At 43.2% G+C, this 12,987-nt stretch overlaps 1 protein-coding gene across 3 annotated transcripts in view; it reads left to right on the forward strand.

The window, feature by feature from the left end:
• LOC122796716 (desmoplakin) overlaps positions 1 to 12,987 on the forward strand; it is a 1,113,853-nt gene that overhangs the window by 512,902 nt on the left and 587,964 nt on the right. For all 3 annotated transcript variants that reach the window (XM_044065413.1, XM_044065414.1, XM_044065415.1), the window contains exon 10: positions 4,909 to 5,034. In XM_044065413.1, the coding sequence (XP_043921348.1) occupies positions 4,909 to 5,034 (126 nt within the window). The remainder of the gene's footprint in view (positions 1 to 4,908; positions 5,035 to 12,987) is intronic.

Genomic DNA, 12,987 nt, shown 5'->3' on the forward strand with positions numbered 1-12,987 from the left:
CAACACAGCCACTCAGGGCAAACCCAGGCGCTCAAAAGGCTCCAGTTATCAATCACAGGGATCTTACAGGTCAAAGCAATGGGGTGCCTCCACCTCCAAGTCTGGAGGTAACAAAGCACAACCTTACAGTAAGCAGTCTCAATGACTTTCCTCTACCATCTCCAAGCACTTATCTTTTGGCAGCCCCCTTGGGGGAAAAACTAGCACTTCATGCTCAAAATTGGCAGTTAATTACCCAGGACAAGTGGGTATTAAACATGGTATCCCAGGGGTACAGATTTCATTTCCATACATTGCCAATTTCAAACAGATGGCCAGATCTGCCACAAAACCAGTGGGCAGAGGCCCAGAAACAAGTCATGTCCCTCATGGATATGGGGGCTATTCAGCCGGTACCAAAAAAGGAAAAAGTACAAGGATTTTACTCAAGACTTTTCCTGGTACCCAGAAAAGACAAATCATGGTGTCCAATACTGGACTTATCGATTCTGAACACGTTCCTGGACATTACAAAATTCAAAATGCTGACTTTACAACAGCTACTGCCTATGCTAGGCAAGAATGCCTGGTTAGTAACTCTAGACTTAAAAGAGGCATACCTGCATATCCCAAGAAGGGAATCTTGCAGAAGATACCTCCGCTTCAAAGCAGGTTTTTTGCATTACCAATTCTCTGCACTGCCCTTTGGCTTATCTACTGTGCCCAGGGTCTTTACAAAGTGCCTGGCACCAGTAATTGCATTCTGCAGATAAAGAAACATTCAAATTTATCCTTATCTGGACGACTGTCTCATTCAGGCAGAGGACAAGGACACTCTTTTTCAACATCTGGCATTTGTAAAAAGGCTTCTAGCATGCCTAGGGTACACCATAAACGAAAAGAAATCACAGCTGGTACCCTCTCAAATCATTACATCCCTAGGTGTAAGCTTGAATACAGTTACCCAGATGGCTTACCTCACGCCAGACAAACAAATGCAATTGACAACATACTTCAGACAAATGGCAACAAAAACCCAGTTATATGCAAGACACATTCTGCAGGCTGTGGGGTTCATGGCATCCTGCATTCTACTAATTCCATATGTGAGACTGCATATGAGGAAACTTCAATGGTACCTAAAAAGTTTATGGAGTCAACACTGTCACAGCCTGGAAGCAATGATTCCTCTCATTCCCTGCCTACAACAGGAGTTTCGTGGTGGGCAGAGACATGTCATCAAAACAAGGGACTGTCATTCACTCTACCCCCTGCCACCCAAACCCTAACTACAGACGCATCAGACTATGCTGGGGGGGGGGGGGGGGGCACCTGGCAGGGAGATGCATTCAGAGCAAATGGAGCCCAAACCAAATGCATCTACATATCAACCAGAAAGAAGTGCTAGCTGTTCAGAATGCTCTGACAGCCTAAAAGGACTTATTTCATCCAGGACAATTACTGATAAAGAAGGACAACACCACAGTTATGTGGTACATAAACAAGCAGGGGGTACCCATTCCTACCCCCTTTGCAGACTAGCCATGGCCCTGTGGAACACAGCCTTGACTTACCAAATACATCTTCAAGCTCAATTCCTGCCAGGAAAGTAAAATACTCTGGCAGACAACCTAAGCAGAAATCTTATGGACCTGCACGAATGGAAACTGGATCTACAAATCTTAAGCATGTTAACACAGAAATAGGGAAGCCCAGATATAGATCTATTTGCGTCTCCCCAAAACTATCAGTTGGACAAATTCTGCACAAGAACTCATCACAAAAAAACATGGAAAGTGGATGCTCTATGCTTCATAGGTTCATACTAAGCTAACTGCCCTTGCGAGCCATTTTAAGCCTAGCCAATTATCCCTTGTGAGACTCAAACCCTGCATCTTGTGTTTGTAAGGCAAACACCTTAACCATTAAGCTACCCTCCCAACCCTTCAGCTGGAAAAACCTATCAGTCTATGCATTTCCCCCTCTACATCTACTGTCCAAGGTCTTACTAAAAGTCAGACAGGAAAAAACAAAAATGATTCTTATTGCTCCGGACTGGCCTTGCCAACACTGGTACCTGCTTCTGAGGAATATGTCACACCTTCCTCTGTGGTACCTGCCTCAAACACCTCATCTATTGTCTCAGCAGAACTGTCAATTTCTGCACACTCAGCTCCAAACTCTGAATCTTGCAGCATGGCTAATCAACTAATTATTCAAACCACATCTCTCAGTAAACCTGTGATGGATGTCATTTTGGAAGCCAGAAGACCTAGTACTAGAAAATCTTATGCTGATAAATGGAAGAGATTCTGTGCTTGGAACCAAGCACAAGGAATAGACACAGCAAAGCCCAATATTCCTTAGATTTTACAATACTTAACTGAGATGTTTGACAAGGACCTATCTTTTTCTTCAATAAAAATCCATGCCTCTGCCATCTCGACTCATTACAACACAGAGCCTCCTCTCTTTTCTCATTCACTGCTAAAACAGTGTCTCAGGGGGGCCAAAGATTTAAGGCCTCCCAGGAGAGCGCCAACTCTTGCATGGGACCTCAGTTTTGTGCTGGAAAAACTCACCCTGCCTCCTTTTGAACCAGCAGCTACTGCAGATATAAAATTTCTTTCTTGGAAGACAGCTTTTCTTTTGGCAGTCACTTCAGCAAGAAGGGTTTCAGAACTACAGGCTCTCATGGCAATGGAGCCTTTCATTATTTTTTACCAGGACAGGGTGGCCCTCAGGACCAATCCTTCTTTTATGCCTAAGGTGGTATCCAGTGTGGCTCTTAACCAGACCATTCACCTGCCAACTTTTTTCCCAAATCCGCAGAACAAGAGGGAGTGAATTCTGCTTACATTGGATGTACACAGACAACTAAGATTCTACTTAAACAGGACAAAATCTCTAAGAAAGACTGAGCAACTAATAGTAGCATTTGCTGCATGTTCAGAGGGGAAGGCTATATCAAAGCAGACTATTTCTAAGTGGATAAGCATTGCATTCGTTTCTGCTACTTGCACCATGGTAAACTTGTGCCCAAGGGGATCAGATCCCATTCCACCAGGGCTGCCTCTGCTTCAGCAGCTTTTCTCAGAGGGGTCCCTACCAGAGACATTCTAGAAGCTGCTACTTGGAGCTCAGTTCATACGTTCTCAAAGCATTATCATTTACCTCTCTTCTCTAAATCCAGGGCAGGCTTTGCCACTGCAGTCTTGCAGGGCCTTATAGCTGCTCCTATTGCTGTTTAGTTCCATCCTCCCATCCATAACTTTGGGATTCTACCCAAATGTAATGACTGCAACAGTGAAACACGAAGAACATAGTACAGTTGTGTACACTTACCATAAATGTAGATGTTCGAGTGTATTCACTGTTGCAGTCCAGGTTACCCACCCGCCAGCCCCCTTTTTATACCTTCTCTTTCCTTCACTATACTCAAAAGCCTTTGTGGTGTATTTGCTTTTAGTTGAAGGTAAATTTTATGTTTCTAAGGTGCATTTATATATTTACAGTTTATATATATATTTTTGCTCCCCATTTGGGGGGGCACCTGTCATCTGGGGCAAGAAAAACTGATTAAAATGGCGTTGGCTGCATGTTTTATACTCCTGACGACCTGACATCATGGAAGAGGAGACAGCAGCCGACGCAGGACCCAAGACTTTGTTATTCAGGCTGACTGAGGGCAACCTGCCAGCAGATTACCCAAATGTAATGACTGCAACAGTGAATACACTTGAACATCTACATTTATGTAAGTGTACACAACTGTACTTTCACTGACATGATCTAGCACAGCTGCAGAAATATAATAGCTCATTTATGTTTCAAGTTATGAAATATAGCCTCTTTTCTTTGTTCATGTTGTTAGCATTTCTGTAAGAGAGCATGGCAACATGATGGGTGAGGTGTCATTGTGAATAAGGCATCAGTCTGGGCAAATTGTCCACTAATACAGTACCTTTGTTTGGTACCATTGTAAAGATTTAATTAACTTTTCAGATTATTAAAACAATGTTTCCATATTTGTGTGAATATGTCAGTAAGTAACCAAGGAAAATGCTTGCTGAGGTCTCATTTTGAAGCTGATATTCAGACAAGTAAGAAAGGCTACAAGATAGTAGGTGTCTAGCAAGTATGGATAGTGAGGTATTATTAGTTATAATGTACAAAAAACATGCATAAAATCTGCAGCCATTGCCGGTGGTAAAGTGAAGCATGTGAACTAGAATTTCAGTATTAGTACTTAGTCTGTGTACTGAACTTTTTTTGTTCATACTTTTATGATCATCATTTATAAACATTTGTTTCACTGTGATTTTTTAGAACAGGATTCTCAAAAAAATTTGAATCCAGAATTCCTGAGCTCTTATGAAATAAACAAGTTAAGACACATTTTAGAAAAAAAAGTACCAGATGTCTGTCAGTTTCAGGAAGCATTCCTACTGAAGTCTTCAGTCAACAAGCCTGTGATTAGTCTGTACTGTTTATCATAGGAGTCAGCATTTCTGTTTTGTTGTTTTCATGTGTGAAACAAACAGTTGCCTTCCTGCAATACCGCAGTTTTAATATGCTGCTGTCAGCAACTACATCAAGATGAGAGATTCAAGTCTTATCTGGTGTATTATTTACTTTGAAGATGGGAGTACGTTGCATAGCATTCAGTATAAGATATTAGTGATGTAAGCTGAGACCCTTTGAAAGTTAAACACAGTCATAACTGCATGTGGTATAAAACGTGGCTGCCAATGCAAGGTTATATTTTAGTTGTTAAAGTAGGATAGTTTGATTGAAGCTGAAAGCCTACTGTCATTGTCTTTTAATGTTCGTCTGACACAATTTGTTGCAAAGTGACATTCAGTTTTCCCAGTTACATATATCAAGCTTTGAGTGCCAAATGATAGTGCATTTTTTTATTCCCTTTAGTTCTTTGAGGAGGCTCAGAGCACTGAAAATAACCTGAAGTCAATACAAGAGTCGATGAGAAAGCGTTTCACTTGTGACAAAAACATGTCTTTGCAGCAAGTCTTGGATGGGCTAAAAGAGCTGGAGGTATGAATACTATGAAGTTACATTTAAAGATTGTCTTACAACTTTGATTTTATGCATTCTGACTTTGTCTTCCTCACCTTTCCCAAGTCAAGTGATGCAATTTAGCACAGGTAAGTATGGGAGATATTAGCATTTGTAACTGGATATGTAATTTTGTATCTAAAATAAGAAAAACTACATGTTTGAAGCATATATCCATGTAATTTGACAGTTGCTATAGCATTGGACATTTTTTTCAAAGCTATCATGGTTTGATTACTCTGCATGTATTACAGCACTGCTATGTTAAGTTTAGATGTTCTTCATAAGAATCTTGGCTCACAGGCATCTGATGTGGGATGTATGTTTGGTTCAGTTTCATATTTTGCTTCAAAGACTGTGATTTAGCAATAGGGACCCTCATCTGTGGAGATACACTTAGGTTATCGGTCTTTCACTCCAGTTCAACATTCGTTACTTGAAAGCTCCTAGTATAGCACACATGCCTATTGTCAGTGCATGCAGTGTTATCGTGTGACAGACTAATAGTGTATTTGTCCCCTGAGCCCACCATTTTTTCCCATGCTGTAAAAATTTTGATGACATTCACCATGGAAAGGTTCTCACCTTTTCAGAATCTAAAACACAAAGTCTTTAAAAGGTTGACATGGCTAGCAGATTATTGGGTGGGAACTGTACTGGTACATTCTCTCCTGCCTGGGAAGGGAGCAGTGCTGTAAGTGCCAGCATTCACCCCCGATGTTCATCGTGTTTCACTGTTGCAGTCATGACTGTAGGGTTCTCCCTGCCGGCAGGCAGCCCTCGGTCGGCCAGAATCCCAAAGTCTGGGTCCGGCATCGGCTGTTCAACCATGCTCCCTGACGTCAGAGCGCCAGGAGTACAAAGCTGACAGCTGACGCCATCTTCTCCAGTCTTTCTTGCCGTGCGGTGATAGCAGTTCGCAAATGCCGGTCGGCTGACTCCTGACGAATTTTACTGATATACTTCGGTCCGAAGACTTTCTTCTCCACTCAAAGCTAAGTACCCCGTTGGGGAAACTTTTTTCTTGCTCCACTCCGATGTCAGAAAAAGTTAATAATTGTATTTCATGTGGGAAGCAAATACCTCATAAGGATTTTCATTCTTACTGTATTCCTTGCTTGGGCCCTGACCACGACGTAGCTAGTTGTCGGTTTTGTGCTAGATTCAATCAACATACAATTAAGCGAAGGTACGATTTTGCTTTTCATTACTTCGGTAGGCGCTTTAACTACAAAATGTCATCAGATACAGTCCCGGCTACCGGAGTTCACAAACATCGCAAGGATAAAGACAGGCCTCCGAGGTCTAAATCTGATGATAGTGCACAAGCGGAGCCAGCTTCAGGTTCGGCCGTCGTCAGTGAGGCGCTTTTGCAGCCCCTGTCGTCGGCCATTTCAGACCCGACGGCCGAAACGGACTCTCATGAGGAGCCAACCAGGCCTTTAAATATTTCTGTTGCAGGACCTTCGGACAATGCTCCTTCGGATGGGTCCGGAGCCGCTGTGCAGGTACCGGCTTCCGAAGGGGTTTTCAGGCCTACTCAGCTACTAATAAAGGCAAAGCCAAAGACAAAGGCAAAGACTCCTTCAAAATCAAAGACTTCAACACAGGCCTCTTCTGAACCAGCTCCCAAGTCACAGAAACAGTTACTCAAGATGGCGGAGGATTTAATTACTATGATTAGGAGATCTCATCCCCCTCCAGACAAAAGGCCAAGGCAGGATGTTTCTTATGATTCCTCTGATCAGGCTTCTGTTTCCTCAGTTTCTTCTTCTGATCAGGAATATTCTTTCCCTCCTTATGAGGATTCTGATGCTGAAGAATCCATTCCTTCTGCTTCTCCCCCTGAGGATTTCTCTTTTGGGGAAACTTTGCATGAAATGAGGGAACATTTCCACTGGGAAGGACAGGAGTTTTCGGAATCCAAGAAAAGACCGAGGGAATTTCTTCTTCTTCCCCAACATACACCCCTGGCTATTCCTCCTGTTTTGGATATTGTGGATGATGCCTTTTCGGAGGCTAACTTAACCCCTGACTCTTTTCCTCCTGCACCTGTTAAGCCTGATAGATATTACAGGGTTCCTGATTCCCATCAGTTTTTATACAAGAACCCTTCTGCTGACCCTGAAACCATTTCTCAGGGTCCTAAGGGAGTTAAGACCGCTTCTGCCAAAAATCCCATTCCTACCGAAAAGGATTCTCGATCCTTAGAAAGATGGGGCAAAAAGGTGTACACTTCTGCTACTTTGTCCATTAGGGCTTTAAACTGTCAGTTTCATATGTTTAAATACCAGCAATTTCTATTGTCTGTCTTAAAACAAAAGCTTACTTCCATTTCTGCCTGTGCAGATGATAAGAAATTACATGACTTATTGCACGCCACTGAACAAGTTGGGAAGCATGGTTTACACTATGGATGTGATGCCTTGGAGGCTTCTTGTAGGGCTGCGGCCTCTGGCACAGTCATTAGAAGGCATGCATGGCTAAAGGAACAAAATTTACCTGAACAAGTAAAGGCTAAATTATTGGATGCTCCTGTTCAGCATAATGTTTTGTTTGGATCTAAAGCTGAAGAGATGATTAAAAAGATGGAGGATAAGGCGAAATCCATGCAAACAGTTAAAGATTTCTTACAAGTACAGCCTCCTAGATTTAGCAGGAATTGGCCTTCAAAAAATTGGTCCTTTCCCACTTCTGACAGGCCTCAGAGGGGTAGATATAGACGTTCCAGAGGGAGGCCTCAAAAGCAAGTTGCTTATAGACCAAGACAGTGGACTGCTTCCACCCCTAGGGGAGGAGAGGACAGGTCACAATCTCAAAGGAAACAAACTCAATGACTCCCTCTGTTGGGCTACAGGAACTTCTTGCCTGGAAGCCCCTCTCGGAGGAAAACTCTCTTTTTTATCAAAATTGGACTCAAATAACCCAAGACAAATGGGTTTTGGATGTGGTTTTAAGAGGTTACAAATTCCATTTTCATACCTTGCCAAGGCCAAGTGGATGGCCAGACCTTCCAAAATATCAATGGATGGAGGCCTTAAACCAGGTGGAAGCTCTTTTGGCTATGAATGCCATAGAACTGGTTCCTCTTTCAGAGATGGGAAAAGGTTTTTATTCAAGGCTTTTTCTAGTCCCAAGGAAGTAAAACTCATGGAGACCCATTCTGGATCTGTTGGTCTTGAACACCTTTCTAGAGATTCCAAAATTCAAGATGCTTACTCTACAGCAGCTACTTCCAATGCTGTCCAAAGATGCATGGATGGTAACTTTGGATTTAAAGGAGGCATATTTACACATTCCCATCAGGCAGGATCGCAGAAAATACCTCTGGTTCAAAGCCGGATCGAAGCACTTTCAATTCTCTGCGCTGCCCTTTGGATTATCTACTGCGCCCAGGGTCTTCACCAAATGCCTGGCTCCAGTAGTAGCTTACTGCAGACTCAAGGGAATTCAAATTTACCCTTATCTGGACGATTGTCTAATTTAGGCAGACAGCAAGGATGTCTTACTCCAGCATCTAGAATTTGTACAGAACCTCCTCAAGTTCCTGGGATTCTCTGTAAACATAAAAAAGTAAAATTTGACACCATCACAACAGATAACTTTTCTGGGTGCACTTCTAAGCACCACAACCCAGATGGCATTTCTGACATCCAAAAAACAGTTACAGCTGGCTTCAATTTTCAGAACCTTGGCAACTTTAACTAATCTTTCTGCAAGGAAATTCCTGCAGGCTTTGGGTTACATGGCCTCCTGCATCCTTCTCGTACCATATGCAAGACTACACATGAGGAAAATACAGTGGTACCTAAAAAGTGTATGGTCTCAGCATTGCCACAGTTTAGACATACTGATCTCCGTCCTTCCTTGCCTTCAAAAGGAATTTCTTTGGTGGTCCAGGGCATGTGCTCTAAACAAAGGGAAGCCCTTCCGTCTGCCTCCTGCCTCTCAGATTCTAACCACGGACGCCTCGGATTATGCTTGGGGAGCCCATTTTCAGGGCAATTGTTTGCAGGGCCTTTGGACAAAGGATCAGAAGCACCTGCATATCAATTTAAAGGAAATGTTAGCCATTCAGAAAGCTCTATTGGCCTTCAGGAATCTTTTACAACCAGGACAACTGTTAATACGGACAGACAACACCACAGTTATGTGGTACATAAACAAGCAAGGGGGATCTCATTCCTACCCCCTTTGCAGACTAGCCATGGATCTATGGAACACAGCTCTAGCTTGCAATCTGGATCTTCAAGCTCATTTTCTACCCGGGAAACAAAACTTCCTGGCAGACAGTCTGAGCAGAAATCTTTCGGATCCACACGAGTGGATGCTGGACACCAAAATATTCAGGATGATAACAGCAGTCTGGGGATGTCACATAGACCTGTTTGCATCCCATCTCAGTCATCAACTACAGACTTTTTGCACCAGGACTTTCCACAGAGAAGCTTGGAAAGTGGACGCCCTGTCATTCAGTTGGAGGAACCTCTCGGGATATGCCTTTCCGCCTCTTCCTCTTCTTCCACGGGTTTTATTGAAGATAAAACAGGACAAGCCCAAGTTGATAATCTTGCTGGCCCCAAATTGGCCTCGGCAGTTTTGGTATCCAACTCTAAAAAACCTATGCCTGGAGTCCCCTTGGGTTTTACCTCAGTCTCCGAACCTTCTGTCCCAGCATCAGGGTCAGGCTCTACACTCTCATGTCAGAACTCTCAGCCTGGCAGCCTGGTTAATCCAGGGCCTTTGATTTCTTCTTTTCTGCCCAAGCAGGTTATGGATGTCATTTTAGAAGCCAGACGTCCTAGCACTAGAAAATCTTATGCAGGAAAATGGAAAAGATTTTGTTCCTGGATGCAGGCTCAGGATTCTGATCCTCTTCTTCCTAACATTACTTTAATTTTACTTTACTTGACAGATCTCTTACATAAGGGTCTCTCTTTCTCTTCCATTAAGATACATGCCTCTGCTATTTCTGCTCATTATAATACAGACCCTCCCATCTTTTCCCACAAGCTCATGCGACAGTTTCTCAGAGGAGCTAAGAACTTAAGACATCCTAGATCTCCTCCTATTCCTGCTTGGGATCTCAACTATGTTTTGGAAAAACTAACCTTGCCTCCTTTTGAGCCTGCTGCCTCTTCTGACATCAAGTTTTTATCTTGGAAGACAGCCATCCTGTTAGCCCTAACCTCTGCCAGGAGAGTTTCAGAGTTACAAGCTCTTATGGCCGTGGAACCTTATATTATTTTTCATCAAGACAGGGTATCTTTGAGGACTAATCCTACCTTCATGCCTAAGGTGGTTTCCAAAGTGGCTTTAAATCAAACTATACACTTGCCAACCTTTTTTCCCACTCCTCAAAATAAAGGGGAAAGGATCTTACATTCCTTGGATGTACACAGACAGCTACGTTTTTACCTGAACAGAACCAAGGACATCAGGAAATCAGAACAATTGTTTGTTTCTTATGCTTCAAGTTCCCAAGGTAAAGCCATTTCAAAACAGACCATTTCTAAATGGATTGCTCATGGAATCAGATTTTGTTATTCTCACCATGGAAAGCAAATCCCAGGGAGTATACGGACTCATTCCACCAGAGCTGCTGCCACTTCTGCGGCCTTCCTCAGGGGAGTTCCTACCAAGGACATTTTGGAAGCTGCAACTTGGAGTTCAGTGCATACATTTTCTAAGCACTACAATCTATCTCTACTCTAAGTCTAGGGCAGGCTTTGCCTCTGCAGTCTTTCAGGGCCTTTAGCCCCTTCCTCTTTATGACCACCTCCCTTTCTTTCAGCTTTGGGATTCTACCCTACAGTCATGACTGCAACAGTGAAACACGATGAACATAGTACAGTTGTGTACACCTACCATAAATGTAGATGTTCGAGTGTCTTCACTGTTGCAGTCTGGGTTTCCCTCCCTCCTGTCCCCTCTTATTTTTACTTTTGTGTATTTCCTTTTTTCACCATTCTTCTGAGATGTATTTGCAAAGGTTATGGGACCTTTTTCATTTTGGGACTCCTGACATCTGGGGCAAGAAAAACTGGAGAAGATGGCGTCGGCTGTCAGCTTTGTACTCCTGGCGCTCTGACGTCAGGGAGCATGGTTGAAGAGCTGACGCCGGACCCAGACTTTGGGATTCTGGCCGACCGAGGGCTGCCTACCGGCAGGGAGAACCCTACAGTCATGACTGCAACAGTGAAGACACTCGAACATCTACATTTATGGTAGGTGTACACAACTGTACTTTACCCATAGACGTAGGAGGGACAAGCTCATGGCCTATCTTCCCTACACAGAGGATGAAAACATTTAAAAGCATGTTGCATGGGATTTGGCAAACGAATTCCGCATGCCAGGGCTTTGGAAGTGTCACATCCTCACCCTCAGGTAATGAGAGCTTAAATTCATTGCTGTTCTCTACATTGGAGGATAATGAGGGATCTGAAAGAATCAACTTCTTAGGTGAGTCCAAGGATGTAGGCACTGCCCAACTCTCGTTTGATTGGGTGAGTCCAAGGATGTAGGCACTGCCCAACTCCCATTTGATTGGTTAGAACTTGCATTTGACTGGTTTTATCCCATAGAATAATGGAACTACTCAGAACTATGGTCTCTTTCCACCAGGTCTCTTCCCGCAGCCTTCACAGCTTGATGGCTGTGGCTATAGAGGACTGACTAGGCCTTCTTGTGGCAGGTCCCTGGTTTAGACTGTGGTCATCAGTTAGCTCTTTGAGCCAGGAATGTAGCCTGATACCAGCAGTTGACTGAAATGCATGCCTCCCAAGCTACTGCACTACTGCTGTTATGACCAGGAGTGTCCCAGGCATCATTACCTTGTCACCTGACACCTGTGCTTATACATTACATACCTGACCCCACTTATTTTATCCATGTACAAGCATTGTCAGTCCAGAGCTGGAGGGGTTGTCTTTCCCCTCTGATTCCTTTGTGGAGTTGAGCAGACCCAGAAGCCACTGTCTGTGACACAGTAAAAAGTAATGCCTACAGCTTCCCACTTGATGACCTTTTCTTTGGAAAATATGAATTGTTCTGTGAATTAGTTTGAGGCCCCTATTCTTGGGAGAAAAGGGAGGACAGGTTTTTTTGATCATGCCTCTGTATAAGGCCAGACCTCAAGAATACAATATATGCAAGTGCCCTTTTTCTACTCCTGTATCTCCAAAGAAGAGTTCATTTGAGCTAGTTCTTCAGGGTTTTCTTGGGTGTCCAGGTAGTGGCTATGGTATATGGTAGTTGTATGCTCCCTTTTCTTTCTTTCTTTCTACATATCACCGTACAGTTCAAGAACGTATATGGCATTTCTTATTTCCCTGTGGTAGCCAAGTTTTAAATGAATTCAAGCTTCCTGATCATGGATTGCATTGAGAAACCTTCCTGATCTTAGCAAGGGATGCCTTTCCTGTTTGACTGATGCATGGTCCCACCTGCAAGGCCTGACCCTGGACTTTTTTATTATTATCCAGCCAACCTGCATCCTAGGTTATAGGAGAGGAAACATAGGAATAATAGGAAGATGTCCTTTATGGTGTCCAAGTAGAAATATGTTTATCTTGGTTGGGGTGTTACTTTGTACCACACAGTTCAGTGTGTTTTTTTGCATCCAGGATGTTACTTGGGTTGCATTTCTTCATGATGTTCCCTAGGGATTTTTGTGCTGTTTATTCCCAAAATAGAACAAGACTGAGTCTCGGCTGTGGCTATTAAAGCAGTTCCTTTGTGAATGCTGCTCTCTGTCCCATTTTGAAGAACATGTCTTCTTTTGGGGACATGGGGCTTGGTCAATATGTTCAACAGACTTCCACTTCTGTGTTGGACATTGGGCATGTGGGTCCATTGCAGATGAATTATTTTTATAGTTAACTTCCTTCCTAATGGCTCTAGCTTTGTCAAGCGATCCTTAAGCTTTTG

This window comes from Protopterus annectens, chromosome 3.part0 (genome assembly GCF_019279795.1).
Source record: "Protopterus annectens isolate FY-2018-M chromosome 3.part0, PAN1.0, whole genome shotgun sequence".
NCBI classification, from domain to species: Eukaryota; Metazoa; Chordata; order Ceratodontiformes; family Protopteridae; genus Protopterus; species Protopterus annectens.